Source organism: Labeo rohita, chromosome 2 (assembly GCF_022985175.1).
Source record: "Labeo rohita strain BAU-BD-2019 chromosome 2, IGBB_LRoh.1.0, whole genome shotgun sequence".
Lineage (NCBI taxonomy): Eukaryota > Metazoa > Chordata > Actinopteri > Cypriniformes > Cyprinidae > Labeo > Labeo rohita.
In genome coordinates this window covers 23,131,245-23,150,355 of record NC_066870.1, presented here as the reverse complement: position 1 = coordinate 23,150,355, position 19,111 = coordinate 23,131,245, and the positions used below count along the sequence as shown (strand labels likewise).

At 33.6% G+C, this 19,111-nt stretch overlaps 1 protein-coding gene across 1 annotated transcript in view; it reads left to right on the top strand.

The window, feature by feature from the left end:
• Positions 1 to 19,111, top strand: part of eif2b3 (eukaryotic translation initiation factor 2B, subunit 3 gamma) — a 49,080-nt gene that overhangs the window by 13,653 nt on the left and 16,316 nt on the right. The window contains exons 4-6 of the mRNA XM_051096254.1: positions 4,924 to 5,083; positions 5,361 to 5,472; positions 18,032 to 18,121. Of these exons, the coding sequence (XP_050952211.1) occupies positions 4,924 to 5,083; positions 5,361 to 5,472; positions 18,032 to 18,121 (362 nt within the window). The remainder of the gene's footprint in view (positions 1 to 4,923; positions 5,084 to 5,360; positions 5,473 to 18,031; positions 18,122 to 19,111) is intronic.

Genomic DNA, 19,111 nt, shown 5'->3' with positions numbered 1-19,111 from the left:
AAAAAGTAAAGTAAAATGGAAATTAAGTTAACATAAAATAAAATAATGAAATGGTTACCTCATATATCTAATTATAAATGTCATTCAATAAAACGTCAAGTCAGGAAAAGTCAAGTAAAGTAGTAATAATAATAATATGTATATAAAATAAAATAAATAAAAGGAAATAATTAATAATAAAATGAAATAAAATAGAAATAAAATGGAAATAAAATAAAGTTAGAAAGTCATTCAGTAAAAGGTAAAGTAAAATGGAAATTAAGTTAAAATAAAATAAAATAAAATAATGAAATAATAAAATAGCTACCTCATATGTCTAATTAGAAAGTCATTAAAATGAGAAGTAAAGTTTAAAAAAATCATTCAATAAAAACTTGAAGTAATGATAAAATGAAAATAAAATAAAATAGAAATAAAATGGAAATAAAGTTAGAAAGTCATTCAATAAAAAGTAAAGAAAAATGGAAGTAATAATAATAAATAATAAAATAATAATAAAATGGCTACCTCATATATCTAATTAGAAAATCATTCAAATAAAAAGTAAAGTTAGAAAAGTCATTCAAGAAAAGTCAAGTAATAATAAAATGAAATAAAATTAAATTAAATAAAATGGAAGTAAAATGGAAGTAAAAATAAAATAATAATAATAAATAATAAAATGGCTACCTCATATATCTAATTAGAAAGTCATTCAATAAAAAATCAAGTAAAGTAATAATAAAATGAAAATAAAATATAAATTAAAATGTAAATAAAATTAAATTAAATAAATAAAATTAAATAATAAAATAAAATTAAATTAAATGGAAATAAAATTTAAAAAATGAAAATGGAAATAAAATAAAATAGAATAATAAAATGAAATAAAATGGAAATGAAGTAAAATCATAGAATAATAAAATGGAAATAACATGAAAAGGAAAGAACATAAAATAGAAAAGGAAATGAAAATTGAATCAAATGAAATGAAATGAGAAAACAACAAATACATTTCTCACTTTAATTTAGTTTAACTTGATGAACTAAAATAACTAACTGAAATAAATGATAACTTTATAAAGGTAAATAAAAATAAAATTACAAAAACAAAATAAAATGAGTAGTTTTTTTTTTTTTTTTTTTTTTTTTTTTTTTAAACTAAAATTAGAATGAAATGGCTAAAAAACTAAAATAGTATCTCAATGTTACTAAAATAACACTGGCTTGAGAACCACTGTGATATACATTGCTGAAAGGCACAGCCCCTCGGGTCTCATTACTTTAATTAAATACTGGCAACAGTATTATGATATGCTCAATATAAATAATTTGAATAAACAATTCTGCTGCCAAGCAATGTAGTTCATTAGTCTAACTCTAGACAGTTTACGGTTGGCAAGCAGTGGAGTAATTTAAGTAGATATGTGATCAGAGCTCTGCGTGTCTATCGACTGTTGTACAACTGCTTTGAATGCAGCCCAACAAGTTTTAGAATTAGAATTTTTATAATTCTTCATATTAATGTATTCATTGCATTTTGAACATAAGTTTGTGAGGCTTCATATGTGCATTAGCTTGAAGTCATTCTGAGTTTGCAGTGGTCAATAAGGAGGGATTGTTCTCCTTCCTCAGTAGCACAGTTAGCTCATTCTAAACAGACAGCGCTGTGCACCCTGTTATCTTTTGAGCATGTGTGCTGCAGTGGCTCCTGGGCCTTCTGCCCCAGGGCCAGAACAAGAGAACCGGAACTGTATCGGAGCGGAGCGGAGCAGAGCGTCACGGCAGGGCCTCTCCCTGGGCCTCCCCAATGAGGCATGCAGCTCTCCCAGAGCCAGGCACGCTCTAACGGGCTGTTCCCCACTCCTGCTCCCATGTTTATTTATCCGCAGGCCTGAGATGGACAGACCAGATGGGAACCAGACAACTCAAACAGAAACAATGGCAAAAGCGAGCAGGATTTATCGCTGGGTTCCCCTCCATGCCTGCGCTCACTCATACACACTCACGCAAACTGTGGCGAAGCACAGTGCTTTTTTTGAGAGATTGGGTCTGTCATTTCCTCACTTCATTCTCATGTCATGTTATAAACATTTCTTTTGTTGTTGTGACCATCGTCAAGACTCTTCATACACAAAGTCGAGCAACGTAGGTCATGGAAGTGTCGTGTGAAGCATTGTGGCAGTGTCTTTGCATGAGCAAAAACTCTTTTTCTTCAGAAAATGTCAAAAGCTGGTTTTGTTTAATGCACCAGCCAGTTTTAAGAGAACACCATGCCAGTAAGTAGTCAGAACGTAGGGCTAAAGTAGCATATAATAGCCTGAGAAGCTGAGATAATATGTCTGAGGTGTGAAATATTGACCTGAGCCATTGCAAGATTAAACCTAACATGTTAATGTGCTAATGGTGGTCTATCCCAACTGTTTCGGATGAAACCGATCTATAAAAATAACCTTACCAAGCATAATTTGACCATTCAGCACAAGTTGTGCTCCAGGAACGTTGGCGCTTGTCGACTATAGTCCCACTTCTTTGACTTTTTTTAGTTTCCACGCTTAGTACCATTGCCTAGAACAATGCTAGCTTCTTTAATACTTATTTACTTGAGTAATTATTTTTTCTTACACCTATTTGTAACACCGTGTTCTTGTATGGCTCTTTCCCATCTCTTGTTTTAAAGGAGAAGTCCACTTCCAGAGCAACAATTCACAAATAATTTACTCACCCCCTTGTCATCCAGGATGTTCATGTCTTTCTGTCTTCAGTCATGAAGAAATTATGGTTTTTGAGGAAAGCATTTCAGGATTATTCTCCATGTAATGGACTTCATTCGTGCCCCGATTTTGAACTTCCAAAATGTAGTTTAAATGCAGCTTCAAATGGCTCTAAACGATCCCAGCCGAGGAATAAGGGTCTTATCTAGCGAAACAATCTGTCATTTTTTTCAGAAATTAAAAATTTTATACTTTTCAAGCACAAAAGCTCATGTAGCACAGGCTCTGGGATGCGCGTCCACAACGCTACGTACTATTGAATCACGCCGAAAGGTCACGTGGAGCGTAGGCGGAACTACAGACCCAGTGTTCACAAAGCGAACACGCAAAGACTAAGTGCAAGTAAGTTTTGTAAACGCTTTTTACAAACAAAAAGGTACAACGATGTCCTCCTCTCAAGTTGTAGGAGAAAATAAGATGGAGTTTTTCACCATACTCAGTACACAGACGATGAACTTAGACGTGATTTGTAGTAGTGATGGGAAGTTCGGATCATTTTACCAACTCGGACCTTTGAGTCTCGTTCAGCAAAATTAACAAATCTTTTTTTTTTTTTTTTTTTTTGAGTCATTTTGTTCATTTTAGCAAAATATAATTAAAATGTTACGTGTTACTTCCCTAATACATCTACTGTTTACACAAACATTGATCACAATACAAACAAGACAAAACTATAATGCTATAAGACACATAAATTATTAATTCATTGTTTACCTGGGTCTTTAGTCTATGATTAGCTCACCTCACCTCTTATCTGACAAGTTTTCAGGTTTGAGTTGTTCGTTCATCATGTGACGGCCCCATAAGATGAACGAACGACTCAAAAAACCCAAAGACTCGAAACAGGTGAACTAATTCCAGTACAGAACCTAATAGGATGTTGTGCGTGCGGGACTGAACGAATCACTCCCCGAGACGACTTGTTCCTTCCGAGTCACATTAAAGATTCGTTCAAAATGAAAGAATCGTTTAAGAATGACCCATCACTAATTCGTAGCGTCGTGGACGCGCATCCCAGAGCCTGTGCTACACAAGCTTTTGTGCTTAAAAAGTATACAAATTTTTATTTTTCGAAAAAAATGACCGATCGTTTCGCTAGATAAGACCCTTCTTCCTCGGCTGGGATCGTTTAGAGCCCTTTGAAGCTGCATTTAAACTGCATTTTGGAAGTTCAAAATCAGGGCACCAATGAAGTCCATTATATGGAGAAAAATCCTAAAAAGCTTTCCTCAAAAACCATAATTTCTTTACGACTGAAGACAGAGAGACATGAACATCTTGGATGACACGGGGGTGAGTTAATTATTTGTAAATTGTTGTTCTGGAAGTGAACCTCTCCTTTAAGCACATAGACCTGTAACTCCAAGTTATTGTTTAAAGAGCATATCATATGTGACCCTGGACCACAAAACCAGTCATAAGGGACAGTTTTTGAAAATTGAGATTTATACATCATCTGAAAGCTGAATAAACAAATTTGCCATTGATGTATGTTTGTTAGGATAGAAAAATATTTGGCCAAGGTACAACTATTTGGAAATCTGGAATCTGAGGGTGCAAAAAAATCAGAATATTGAGAAAATAGCCTTTAAAGTTGTCCAAATGAAGTTCTTAGCAATGCATATTACTAATCAAAAAAACATGGTTTTGTGGTCCAGGGTCACATATGGTATTTTAAAGTGTCCTAATATTGTCCCCTACAACAGGATCTAAGGTCAGAAAACATTGTAATTGGAGTCATTTCTGTGTATTTTCATTATTCATACTGTCATTTAACAGGGGGAGCTGTGTTTCTGAGACTGAATTGCTATTGATTTTTAAATGTTGGTGGTCATGTCATTGCATTTGACTTTGGTTGTGAGGTTACAGTCATAAACATGAAGTGTATTTCAGACTCAACAATGAAGATGTTGTTTTTCAGAGTGTCCTTAGCAAATACTTGAAAAACTTGCCCATTGGCACAAAAAAAGAACTTATAGTCAATTATTTCAACCAAACTGGTTATTTCAAAACCTGAAAGTAATCTTTCTAATTATGTGTAGGGAACACATCGCCCTTCCAGTCCACATTATAATCAAATTGTGGGTGGAAAAGCTGGATGGTTCTGATGCTGGTTTCAATAGGATTTGTCTTACTTATTTTTTCTTTTTTTTTTTTTTCTCTCCTACAGACAGACATCTTGGTGGTGAGCTGTGATTTGATAACGGATGTGGCTCTGCATGAAGTCGTGGACCTCTTTCGTGCACACAACGCCACCCTGTCGATGCTCATGAGCAAAGTGCATGAATTCACAGAGACTGTCCCGGGCCAAAAGGGCAAGAAGAAAGCAGGTACTAGCAGTCACGCAAACAGGAAAAAGATGGTGTGGTTTTGAACCGAGTGCTGTTGTTGCACTGTTTCCAAAAACTACTTATTGACTATTTCCTCTTTTCTCAATATGAAGTAAAAAACGCATCCCAGTGGACTGTATTATTTTGCATTCCTGCAGATCTTTCAGGTTGTTGACTGGCCATCTGTCTTGAGCCAAAATACAGCTTGACTGTAAAATATCCTGCTGTAGTATTTTACGAGTTCACTATGACAGATTGGAATTGTGCCCTGTGGCAGGAGAGCAGCGGGACTTCGTAGGAGTGGACGTCACAGGGAAGAGGCTTCTGTTTATGGCCAATGAAGCAGACTTGGAGGAAGGCCTTGTTCTCCGGAAATCAATCATGCGCAAGTAAGTGTCAACATCACTTCAGGTCTAACTTTGAGTCCAGCATTTTATTTTATTTTTATTTTTTTAATTTAGTTTAATTTTTATTTTTTAACATTTAATTTTTACATTTTTATTTTATTGTATTTTAATTTATTTTATTTTATTTTATTTTATATTTTATAATTTATATTTCATTTTTTATTGTACATCATGTGCAAGTGTCCACATCACTTTAGGTCTAACCTGGAGTCCAACATTTTTTTTTTTTTTTTTATTATTATAATATATTGCATTTTATTTTATAACTTATAAAATATAAAATAAAATATATTTTATTTTGTTTTATTTTATTTTATTGTATTTTATTTTATATTTAATTGTACATTTTTATTATATTTTATTGTACTTTATTTTATATAATATTTATTTAATTTTGTTTAATTTTATCTTTAATTTTATTTTATAATTTTATTTTATTTATTTGATATATTTTTTTATTTTATTGTATTTTATATTTTTAATTTTTGTATTTTTTGTTGATTTTATTTTATTGTATTTTGGTTTTTTATATATATAATTTCTATTTTATTTTATTGTATTGTATTTTATATTTAATTTAATTATATATTTTTATTTTGTTTATTTTATATATTTTTTATTTTATTGTATTTTTAGATTTTATTTTATTTTAGATTTGTATTTTCTTTTGTATTTTAATTGTTTGTTTTATTTTTTTATTTTTTTTAATTTTATAATTAATATTTCATTTTTTATCATCCATCATACACAAGAAGTGTCAACATCACTTCAGGTCTAACCTACAGTCCAACTTTTATTTTATTGTATTTTATTTTATTTTATTTTAGAACCCACATAATGAAATGTTGATGTAGCCTTTTAATGGCTATGCGTTGGTCAATTTTGTAGTGTTTTGTACTTCTCTTTAATGCTAAAAATCAGACCTGGTCAGTTTAAACATAATTTAAAACTACTGCCCTCAGAGAGGTGCCGCTTCCTCAGAACAATGGCAGCCTCACAGGGCGATGACCTGCTGTTTATGTGGGCTGGCTAATAAAACTGGGGCCTCCTCCACACTGGCCTGTCATAAGTGCTGCCTGTCAACTCAGTTTTAGCAGGCGGCTGCCTGTTGATCCTAAATATTTTTTAAATTTCTTCCCTTCCCGACCCACTTCTGCTATCTTTCTTTTACTCACTTGTTTTCTCTTTTCTTTGGATTTTCTCTGTGTCTGAGGTTTTGGATCCGTGTGTGTTATTTCCCAGAACTATGAGAAAATACATTTTATTAGACTGTTTTATCTGATGAGTGGTTAATGAATGAGTACTTAATTTCAGAAGCCATTTTCTCCTCATCTGTGGATGTTTTATTCATGCTTAAGCATTTTTAAACAGTATAATTGAATAGCTTATACTTCACTAATGATGCATAATACACTGCTGACTAATTCGCATAACGATATACATGTACGCCACGGGGTCAGTAAAGTATTGAAAAAAGTCTCTTATGCTCACCAAGACTGCATTTATTTGATAAAAATGCAGTAAAACATTGCAAAGTATTATTACTAACTAACTAATTTATAATATTTACTGTGTAAATTGTAAGAAAGATATCTTCTTACTGATGTTGAAGACAGTTGAATTTTTTTTTTTTTTTTTTTTTTGATTAATGTCAGCTACCATTAGGGAGGCTAATGGTATTGTTGGAATTTTTTTTTCTTTTTTAAATTGCTCTTTTTTTTTTGGCACTGATATGACTTAAGTCTTGTTTTAGTTTTAACTGCCATAGTAAGTAGTAGTAGGCCCTTTCCATCTTTCCTCTCAGTGTTTTTAATGTTTTACTGTTATCTGATGCTGTCATTTGTGTTTGAGGCCTGGTGTTGGAAAGGCTCCTCAGAATGTCAGCACCTTGCGTGGGGCCTGTGCTTTGGGCTCTGGAGGCCAAAGGTCCTGCCGTTCATGGTCGTGGGGGGTGATCAGTGGTCTGGGAGTAGGAGAACCGTGATAGAGCTCTGTATGCGGCTGTTTTGGAAGCTCATAAATAATTTAGGGAGTCGTTGCCACTGTAAATCTTGTTCAGTAATAGAAGGGTTGCAGCAGCTGTTAGCGTGCTGTCTGGTGAGTGGGAGAATGAACACACACTGCCTAATCTGACATTAGGTAATGTATCGCACCAGTGTAATGCACATACACAGCCGTTCGTAAGTTTGGGATCAGTAAGATTTGTAATTTTTTATTTTTTTTTTAAAGCAGTTTCTCATGCTCATCAAAGTTCCATTTATTTGATCAAAAATATAGAAAAATGAATGAATTTTTTTTTTTTTAAATGTATCGATTAATTCAAATTTTTGCCATTATTTATTTTTTTTAGAAATCAAGGAATTTTTAATAGAAATATTACCAAACGTTAGCCGCTCACGTGTGATATCGCTAGGCGTCATTCACACAGAATGCAAGTAGACGGTTTTGTGTTGACAAAGATGCGATGTGGGTGAACTTCTTTTAACTTGAAATATGTTTTCTGTGTTAATATACTTTAAAATATTATTTATTTTTGTGATGCAAAGCTGATTTTTTTTTATCAGTTGTTAATCAAGTCTTCAAAAAATCATTCTAATATGCTGATTTATCAGTGTTGAAAATGTTTTAATTTTTTTGGGAACCTGTGATTCTTTTTTTCAGGATTCTTTGATAAATAAAAAGTTTAAAAAATCAGCATTTATTCAAAATAGAACTTTTTTCTAACAATGTAAGTCTTTACCATCACTTTTGTTTTTATCAATTTAACACATCATTGCTAAATAAAAGTATTAATTTCTTTCAAAGAAAAAAGAAAGACAAATTTGACTGACTTTGAACAGTAGTGTATATTGTTACAAAATATTTTTATATATATGCTGTTCTTTTTAACATTTTATTCATCAAATAATGCTGAAAAAGTATCACACATTAAAAAAAACGATTAAGCAGCACAACTGTTTCCAACATTAATAATAAATCAGCATATTAGCATGATTTCTGAAGGATCATGTGACACTCAAGACTGGAGTAATGATGCTGAAAATTCAGTTTTTGAATCATAGGAATAAATTCAAATTTATAGTATATTAAAATAGAAATCCACTATTTCAAATTGCAATAATATTTTACAAATTATTGTTTTTTCTGTATTGATAATTCTGTATTGATAATTTTTTATTTCACTATTCTTTTATATCACACCTTTTTTTCTGAAAAATGACAGAATTGTAGGAATTGCAAGGAAAAAAGTCTGAATAATAATAATAATAATTAGTAGTAGTAGTAGTAGTAGTAAATTACGTATTTATTTTTTATTCCGTGGCAGAAAAAGGGCTTCCATAATTTTTTTTTTTTTTTTTTTTTTTTTTTTGGCGGGGGGAATATGACCTGGCCATTTCTTTTGGGCTCTTCTCAAGGACACAGGAATGCTCAGTGCGGTTTGAGAGATGTCTGCTAATGTTTAACAGTACTTCAGATACTGCTCTGTTTGTCTGAGTTGTCTCTGAGCCTTGGCATTGTCTGGATGTGTGTTTATACAGGCACAGCGAAAGCCTATATGTGCAGTCCACATGTGTTAAGCCAGTCCTCATTATTTATAAGACCTGTAAAAACACTGTCTTCTCTGTATTATTATGGCTTAAAGGGATAGTTTACCCAAAATTTAGTGTCGTTCCACACAAAAGATACTTAGAAAACACCTTTCTTAGGGTGAACGCATATTTTTATCTAATTTGTTGTGCTGAATTCTCTGTTGCATGTCTGATATGGATGCACACGTTTTGAATTTAAAAGAGAAGTCCACTTTCAAAACAAAGATTCACATATAATGTACTTACCCCCTTGTCATCCAAGATGTTCATGTCTTTCTTTCTTCAGTCGGACTGCTATGGTGCCCTGTTTTTGAACTTCCAAAATGCAGTTTAAATGTGGCTTTTTTATCCCAAATGCGGTCGTAAACGATCCTAGCAGAGAAAGAAGGGTCTTATCTAGCATAACGATCGGTTATTTTCATAGAAATAATATATTTTATATACTTTTTGATGTCAAACGCTTGTCTTACTCTACCTGGACTGTTTTTTTCCAGTTTGTGACAGTTTAGGGTATGTCGAAAAAACTCCTATCTCATGTTCTCCCTCAACTTCAAAATCAACCTATATCGCTGTTTTACCTTTTTTGTTAAGGGTGTGTGATCTTCTTTGCATGTTTACTTTGCATAGACTGGGTCGGTACTTTTGCAGCGACGTAGGATGACTTTAAAATGAATTTTGAATTTAAGGGAGAAAATACGATTGGAGTTTTTCGACATACCCTAACTGTCTTGAGCCAGAATACACAGAGTTCATCGAGAGCAAGGCAAGATGAGCGTTTGAGAATAACAAGTATTTAAATTGTATTTTTTAAAAATGAAAATAACTGATCGTTTCGCTAGATAAGACCCTTCTTCCTCTGCTAGGATGGTTTACAACTGCATTTGGGATCGTTTAAAGCTGCATTTAAACTGCATTTTGGAAGTTCAATATCAGTCCATTGTATGGAGAAAATGCAGAAATGTTTTCCTCAAAAAACATAATTTCTTTACGACTGAAGAAAGAAAGACACGGACATCTTGGAAGACAAGGGGGTGAGTACATTATATGTGAATCTTTGTTTTGGAAGTGGACTTCTCCTTCTCCTATAGTTTGATTCGGTTATACATGGTTATGCTAAATTGTTTCAAAATGAAAAAGTAAAGTGATTGTTTTAAACAGTTCAAGCACATTGTTGTCACCTTACACTGTAAGTGGCTTAAATGTAAGTGGCTCTATGGATATAAGTCCCTTTGAAGTTCAAGACAACTTGGATCATGCTTATTTCTCAGAGTGGTTTACTCTATGGCATCTGCCTTTTCAAATGCATCTTTTACCTTACTGTTGCTTTTTTCACTTCTGTAAGTTATGTGGCTGACAGATTCTTCATGCCACAGTGCACATATTCACCTAATACACAACAAAATGATTTCCTGCTTGGCCTGTGACACTGCGAAATTCACCAGCCGAATAGAAGGCTTCCTCTAACACAAACACTCTTCATGTTCTCCGTCCGGCTTTTGACAGCTAGCTATGTAGTAGTTACTTTGCGAACTGCAGGAAGAAATTTGATTAATGTAGAATCCTGCCTCTTTAGACCAGTCCAATCAATAATATCTGTGTTAGACCAAACAAGTCCTGTACTGGTTGGAAAATCCTTTGAGCAGATTTAACGATTTACATTGCGCTGTCTTGTAATTTGCCTTTAGATTTAGTGTGAGAGCATGAGAGTTGGTAACACTGTGATGAACGACGCATTTCTAGCATCATCGTAAGAGGCAGTAACAGTGTTGAAGTACATCTTAAAGGTGGTCCTTTTGTGTTTCTAGGGTCAAAATGTGAGAGGAACACATTTTGCAGATCGGTGTCTCCATCTTTATGCGGTCTAGTAGCAGAACATAGCAAAACAGTTACACATGTGACGTTAGTTGCCACTGGAATGGATTTTTACAGATTGCAGTCACATTCAACTTGCTTTATTTTCCACCTCAAGATTGTTGACCTGTGAGTCGTCTCTCTCTGAAACTGTTGCAGTGTTGTTTAGAAACATTTACTGTATATGTTACAGTATTATGGTATTCATTATCATTATCAGTTTGTTCTTCTGTTTTTTTGTTTTTTTTTTGAATAGTTTTTTAAAATATTCATATTTAGCTGTTTATCTTACTTATCTTTATTTCAGTTTCAGTAATGTTAGTACTTTAAATCTTAGAATTTATTTATTTATTTTTTTTAATTCTGTTCAAATCCTGAGAGAGATGGGGGGTGGGCCCTCGAGCCAGGAATCGAACTCGGGACGCCTGTAGCACAACAGCGCTTCATGATGGTGCACAGATCATAAGGCTATCGGTGCCAAAACTTTTGATTTTTAACATATTTTATTTCTGTCACTTGCCAAAGCAACATTTGTTAATTTTGTCCCTCTCTAAATGTTGAGAAATAGTTTTCAATAATAGTTTTAGTTATCAATAAAAATAATGCACTGTTGTGGTCCCGACCCTTTCCCATTATGGTCAGATTATATGTTAAAGAAATAGACATTATGAAGAATGATGATAAACACATGGTTGATGGAAGTCAGTATTTTGTTTCCTTACGCATGTCTATAGCCCCTGTCACCAGTGTTGCCAAGTCACCACTTTTCCCGGGAATTGGTCTACTTTAAAGATCAGATTATATGGTTTTTTAAAATATCCTAATATTGTGTTGGAGTCCCCTACAACAAAGTAATTAAAACAATGACAGTCTACATTAATCTAAACATTGCTATGAAATAGTGGGTTCACAGCGAATTCTCAGAACTTTTTCAGCAAGACAGTAATATTGTGGTTAACCTGGAAACATAAAGCTGCACTATAGGTATATATCACATATTAGCACAAAAAAAATAGATATTTTGAGCACTCACTTGAAAATGTACACATAACGTATCAATTGTACTTACAGGTTGTGGTTCAGAGATGCTTGTTGGTTCAAATAAAGAAGATTAGAAGCCAAAGAAGATAAAAGCCAAGATTAGAGAAGCAGTCCTCTGTTAAATGACAAGCACACAACAAAAGGTTTGAATTGTATTGCAGCGGTAGTGTGGAAAAAATGAATTTTAATTACTGATTCTTCACATCATCTTTCGGCAACGAAAACAAAACAAACTTGCATTCACGGCACAAACACAGCGACTTCTCGACATGATGTAAACACACTAACTAGCAGAAGTGTTTGTGGGCAGGTCAGACTGTTCGTGTTTCATGGGCAGGCGGGGATTATGCTAATATCTTACCTAGTGACGTATATCGTTAATAAGCAGAAGATTAAAAAATGAGACAACTTGTTAAGGCGATTCTGTGTTGAGACTTTCTTTTGAGAGGCAATATATTTATGTATAATGCACTTATTTGATTAACAACTTTGCAGACTGTTCACATTGAAGGATAGCTACGTTACAATCTGCAAAAAAACAGATTTTTCGAAAACCCATATGACTTGTTCTTCAACACTGTTGCTGCGGGTTGAAACGACCGGTAAATTGATTGAACACCGGTAAATTCTGTGACATCATTAACTGGAAATGGCCTAAAACTGCTGCGCCCACCATGTGTTAGGTTTGTAAACATGTTTTTGTTGTCCTTTTTGTTTTAAACGTTCACATTCATGCAGCCACTTTTGGCCGAAAGATATCATATTAGACAACTTCAAACCGAACTACACAGTGTGGAATGTTCGGAATGTTCTGAATCAGAATGTTCTGATTGGCCCAGAGCAGATATCTTACATCAGCGTGTTCTGTACTCATGCGTGCTTATACCAGTAACCTTATTCTGCGTTGACACAGAGCTTACTGGTAACGTTGTAACTTCTCATACCGATAAATCACCATAATGAATTTTCTGTTATTTTTAAATAGTTCCTGTTCACACATGATCTCTCAATGATAATTTACCGGTAATTTACCTGTATATACTGTGTGTGTTTTAAAGGGACTAATTGCTACAGTTAACTGTTTGGTTAATAAACATTCTTCAAAATATTATTTTTTTGTGTTCAACAGAGTACAGAATAGCATACAGGTTTAGAACAATGTGAAAAATGATAACAGAATTTTTATTTTTTGGGTAAACTGTCCCTTTAAGTGCCACACATCCACTGACTTTCTAAAGTATTTGCACAGGAATCACAGTTGTGTTAATATATCTGATGCGCAATTGATTTGGCGGTCCAAAAACATGATGCAACCTTGCATACGTGACTAAATAGTAGTCTTTAGTTTGTGAAATAGCTTTCATCTTCATCACAGTGAAATATTGATTGACTCTTGCTTCACAATTTTCCAGCACTTTCATGCTGTAACACACTAGAAACTTTCTAAATGACAGAAATCTCGAAAGACTATATGGGACAGGAAACACGCATGTATCTCAGTCAGACAGCTATGGAAGCCGTGAACTTTCTCAGCCAGCTCAGAGAAAAGGCATGTCAACATTGTTAAACACTCACAGCTTTAACAAAGCGAATGAGGAGCAGTGTTTAACATTGTGTGCAATCCAGCTCCCCCTCATAAACACGCTGCTCAAACATTACACTCTCCAGATCGACTGAGGATGTTTGAGAGGAAGGTGTGAGCCATATGTCCTGTGCTACGATTTACCAACCCATCACATCCAAAGTTGCCTCCTGTCTTTCTCCTCCACTGTCAGTCTGTTAGATATTTACCCTGTTGATTCAGACGAGCGAGCGTAGAACAAAGCATAGGGCATAGTCTCGCGTTTTGCGGGGCATCCGGGCTCAAAGAGGCCTGGATAAATTTGCTTGGGCTCCTTCGATGGCGCAGTGTGTAACGTATGACCTCACTGCGCTGTAACGCTACTCTTTGTGCTGGGCTTTATAGTAGTAAGCCATTAAAACTAATAGTGTGAGTCACTCACAACCCTGGAGGCCTTTCCCAGATTTTTGTCATCCTTGTCATCTTGAAGAGGAAGCAGACAGCGAGGGAACATGATTGATGGAAACTTTTTCAGACATTTGGTTTTACAGCAGAGTTTTAACTGGGAGCATTACAGTTGCTTCAAAATTATAATTCTTTAAGCAAATTCTGACATTTTTGTTTCTTTATTATCACAGGAAATCTTAAGTAATCAAGATAAAGTGGGTGAAACTTGATTACACAATGTCGCAAGCTGGATTTGAGCCTGTGGCACCCACATGAGCACTAAAGGTCAATGTTTTTATTTTCAAAACATTCAAAACAATCCCATGGATGAGTGATTCTTAACATTTTTGCTCAAAGGTACCATGTTTTAGAACGTATTCCAACCCCATTTCAATATTCAACCCCCTCCCAATTTACTAAGATAATTATGATATTTCTGCCGCAATTATGACATTTTAAAAAACACTGATATTTTGAAATTATTGTTAATAAATGTACATTTTATAGATTTGTTTTCCAGAACTGTATGTTCCTCAATAAAAAACAATATTATTTAGAGAAACATAAATACATAACATGATTATGGTTACATCTGAATTTTGTTTATTTTTAGTGTTTTAATTTAGAGTAGAATTAATTATTTAATTTTATGTTCTCTATTTCTATCTATATATATATATATATATAATGATGATGATAATAGCTAAAGAGATTATCAATTATATCAATTCATTTTATTCATTTTAATTAATTATTTAAATTATTTTATAATTATTTAAATTAATTATTTTAATATAATAGTTACATCATTACATTGTACACTGAACAATAGTTAAGTAAAAAAAAAATGATGGTAATAAAAAATTTCATTAAAAAAATTCATTCATTTAACATCTTTTTCTTATTTTAATTTAGATTAGTTATTTTAATATATTTTATAATTATTTTAATTAATTATTTTAATATATTAAGTGTTCCAGAACTGTATGTTTTCAAATAAAAACAATAGTTATTGAGGGAAAATAAAAAAGAAATATGATTTCAGTTTGTTTGGTTTGTTTGTTTGTTTATTTTTGCCATTTTAATTTAGATTATTTTAATATAGTAAGTTATGCTTTGTATTCCAGAATTTTAAGTTCTTCAATAAAAATCATCTTCATTCTAGCAATTTAATTTAGATTAGTGTTAGATTAAAATTAGATTAAATTATTCTGTGCCGCCCTTGGAAGTTTGCTGAGGCCCCCTAGTAGAGAACCACTGCCTTGAGCTATATCAGGAGTTCTGAATCTCATGGAGACCTAGCAAAATGCTTCAACCACTCAGAGCATTTTTATAACTTCCAAAACAAGTGAGAAGTTTGACTGAAAAGTTGATTCGTAGTTATGTTTTGCTCTGTGATCTTGTAGTGTCTGCACTCCATAAACAGCACCTGTTCCTCGTTGTTTGGCAGTCTCGTCTTCCTCCTGACCTTCTGCTCCCCGCTCTTTAACACTCATTCCTCCTCCGAAACCACAAGGATCTGTATCTGTTACTCATCAGTCCTTCATTCGACTCATCATTCTCTCTGATTCACTCGTTCTCCTGCCCGCAGGTGCCAGACCATGATGTCACATGTTGGGTGTTCCCATAAATCAGTGTGTCATGCCTTTGTTCATTCCTCACCTCCTCTGGATCTCTCCCTGCAGTCTGCGTGTGTGAGCTGAGCACATTGATGCCATATGTAGTCGAAAACATCTGAACGTTCCTCACGCACGCACTTTTTCCTGCTTTTCAGGAATCCAGCCACTGCTGACTTAACGGAACAGCTTAGTGTCATCATAATTTATTTCCAATGTATCCACACGCACACGCTCTGATTTACACACAGCGAGTCTGTTTTTGAGATTTGGGTGAACAAACACTGCAGCGTTTCGGGCTCGCAGTGTGTTATCCGCTGGAGGGAAACAGTAAAGCTCTAGAGATGAGATGGTTCTCTTAAGTTCTCGCTTCGTAAATGTCACCGGGGGTGGGAGGGACCTCCTGTTCTGTGTTTACAACAGGTCGTCCGGCATAAAGCCTGCATGCGGTGCTTCACTATAGGTGGAGTGTACAGTGGGGTTCAAAAGTCAAGACCACCACTATATATATATACACACACATATATATATATATATATATATATATATATATATATATATATATATATATATATATATATATATATTATATTACATATATTATATATAATGTATTATTATATATTATCAGCATAACAATTTTGTATTGAAACAGTTACTGATTTTATCTTTTTGTTACTTTCTTGTTTCATACACATTTATATTTTTTATATATTGTATGTGTATATATATATATATATATATATATATATATATATATATATGTACATATGTATATACATGTGTATATATATATATATATATACACACACACACACATTTCTACAGTTATATACAATAAATGTATATGTGTGTGTATGTGTAACAATTAACAATGAAACATATATACATATATACATATATAAATACACACACACACACACACACATATATATATATATATATATATGTATATGTATATATTTGTGTATATTTGTGTATGTATATATTTGTATGTATGTGTGTGTGTGTGTGTGTGTGTGTATATATATACATACATATACATAAATATATATATATATATATATATATATATATATATATAATTGCATATATACAAATAATTAATTTGTAAAACAATATATATACATATATACAAATAATTAATTTTTAAAACTATATATATACAACATATTTTTATTTATATAATATTATTTATTTTAATATATATTTTATTCATTTTATTATTGACATTTTTATTTTATTATTTTATTAAATATATTTTTATTACATTGTTGTACAAATTGTTTAATTATTTTGGGGAAACAACTCATTGAATATATATATATATATATATATATATATATATATATATATATATATATATATATATATATATATATATATATATATATATACATAACCATAAGTAACCATAAAAAGTTGTAAAATAATAGTGATTATTGTGGTTTTATATTTATGTATGTAGGCATATATGTGTATCTATTTCTTGAAATACTGAAACATTATTTCCAGGGTTAATTTAGATTTTGCCTTCCTTTTGTTTCGGACCGTGCTTTGCACTGCCGCTTGATAGTCTTGAATCATCATGAATTGAGGCCATTGAGCAAAACCTTGACCCAGTAATTTTAATGTAAAGACTATTCTTTCCAGACATGCGACTTTGCTTGTGTATGTGACTGGAAATCCTCACATACGTCTGACAGCTTAACTTGCGTTGCTGTCTAGTCTGCTTTACCTTTAGTAACACTTTGTGTTGTTCGTCAGGATGCACTGGACTCATTCTCCATGTGAATCACCCTGGCCCCGGGGCAGCCATTTTGTGGGCCTCTCGTGGCACTGTGGAGGGGCTCTGGGAGCATTTTCATGTCAATGGCAGGCTATAAAACAGTCTGGGGGGTCCAGTGGTGCTCCTGACATCTCACTACTCACAAGCTGCAGCAGCGAATGTAATCCGGCTAGAGTTGCCATGGGAGCCGTGATGTAAATGTGTGTTAAAAAACGGAAATGGTTATTTTTAAAATATTTTTGTCCAAGATTAAATGGAGATACTACCTCACTACTTCTCTTTCATGTCACTTCACTTGTGTTTTACTTGTTGTTCTTATTTTGGGGGTCATTATAGTTCTCAGTGCCTCAAAGAGACCAATTAGAGTGGGAGTGAGACAGGAAAATGAAAGACTGCATGGGACGTAAAGGCAAGCTATATAGTCTAATTATAAAACATCTGAGGAAACCAGGGTCGCAGGGTGCCTTACAGTGTTTTTGTCAGAGCTGTTATGTATTTACTTTGTTTCACCATCAAGCATGCTCCACGTTTACCCTGCGTTTTATTTTGGAGTAGCCGCAGTCTCCTTCCTCACATTTGCTGTGGTTATTTTTTATTTGCCCTCCCTTTCTCTAACACTTTTTTTATATGCGTATCACTCTTCCAGACATCCCAGAATGCTTATCAAGACCGGCCTGCTGGATGCCCACCTGTACTGCCTGAAGAGATCTGTGGTTGATTTCTTAGTACAAAACAAGTAAGTCAGGATTTCCCAATGAAAGAAGAGTTTCACAGCTTTCTGCGTCCATTCTTGCCAGTTGCATGTTGTGCCAAAGAATTCACACGCACTTTATGAGGATTATTTTGATAAGCCAAAAAAGAAGAAAGCTTGAGAATTTAGAAAAAAGAAAAGTTACAACTTTAGAAGAAGAAATAATTAGGTCTGCAAATTTATGACACTGACCAAATGAACTCCTTTGTACGTAAGGGTCAGATGTTGCATCCATTGAATCAATGTGCTCAAATCGTGCTGGATAACATCCAGATCATCAAGTTTTGCACAAACTGGTGGAATTCATGCTGCTTAAGTGCTGCTTTAAGCTAAACAACAAAATCACATTCATTTTTCAATTTAACTTTCTACTCAAATTGTATTTATAATGAATAGCTGTGCACTGAATCAGAAATGTGTACAAAATAGGGCTGCCCTTGACTCAAGGTATTTTAGCCGACTAGTAGTCGTTCATTTAAAAAAAAAAAAACGCAGGGAGGCTGCATTAACATTTTAATAATTTGTTGATAAACTAGTCCTTTCTTTGTTTTCGGTTTAAGAGATGAAGTCTTTGACACTGACTCGTCATCTCCGCAGTAGTGATGCGCCTTTATGCATGTTTCACATGGATTACATAATTTAAGAATATTTGTTTTCCATTTGAATTGGTTCATTTGAAGGTAGACATTTTGCTCTCTATGCATACATTTTTCATGTCTGCAAGGCAAGTATACACAGAGTTTCAAAGTTTTGGACTCAATTCACAGAGACGGCAGAATGCGCATCGTGTTTGCTTTATTTTACAAAAGCTCAACGTTTCGTTGTTGTGAGTGCACACAAATAAACGTAGAGTCTTAACAGATTCAAAAGATGTATTATTTTTATCTGTATGACCAAAATGAAGGAGTATTTTAAGTGCAAGTGACCACACCGGTACCTCCATCTGTCATGCAGTGAGCACCAATGTTCAGCTTC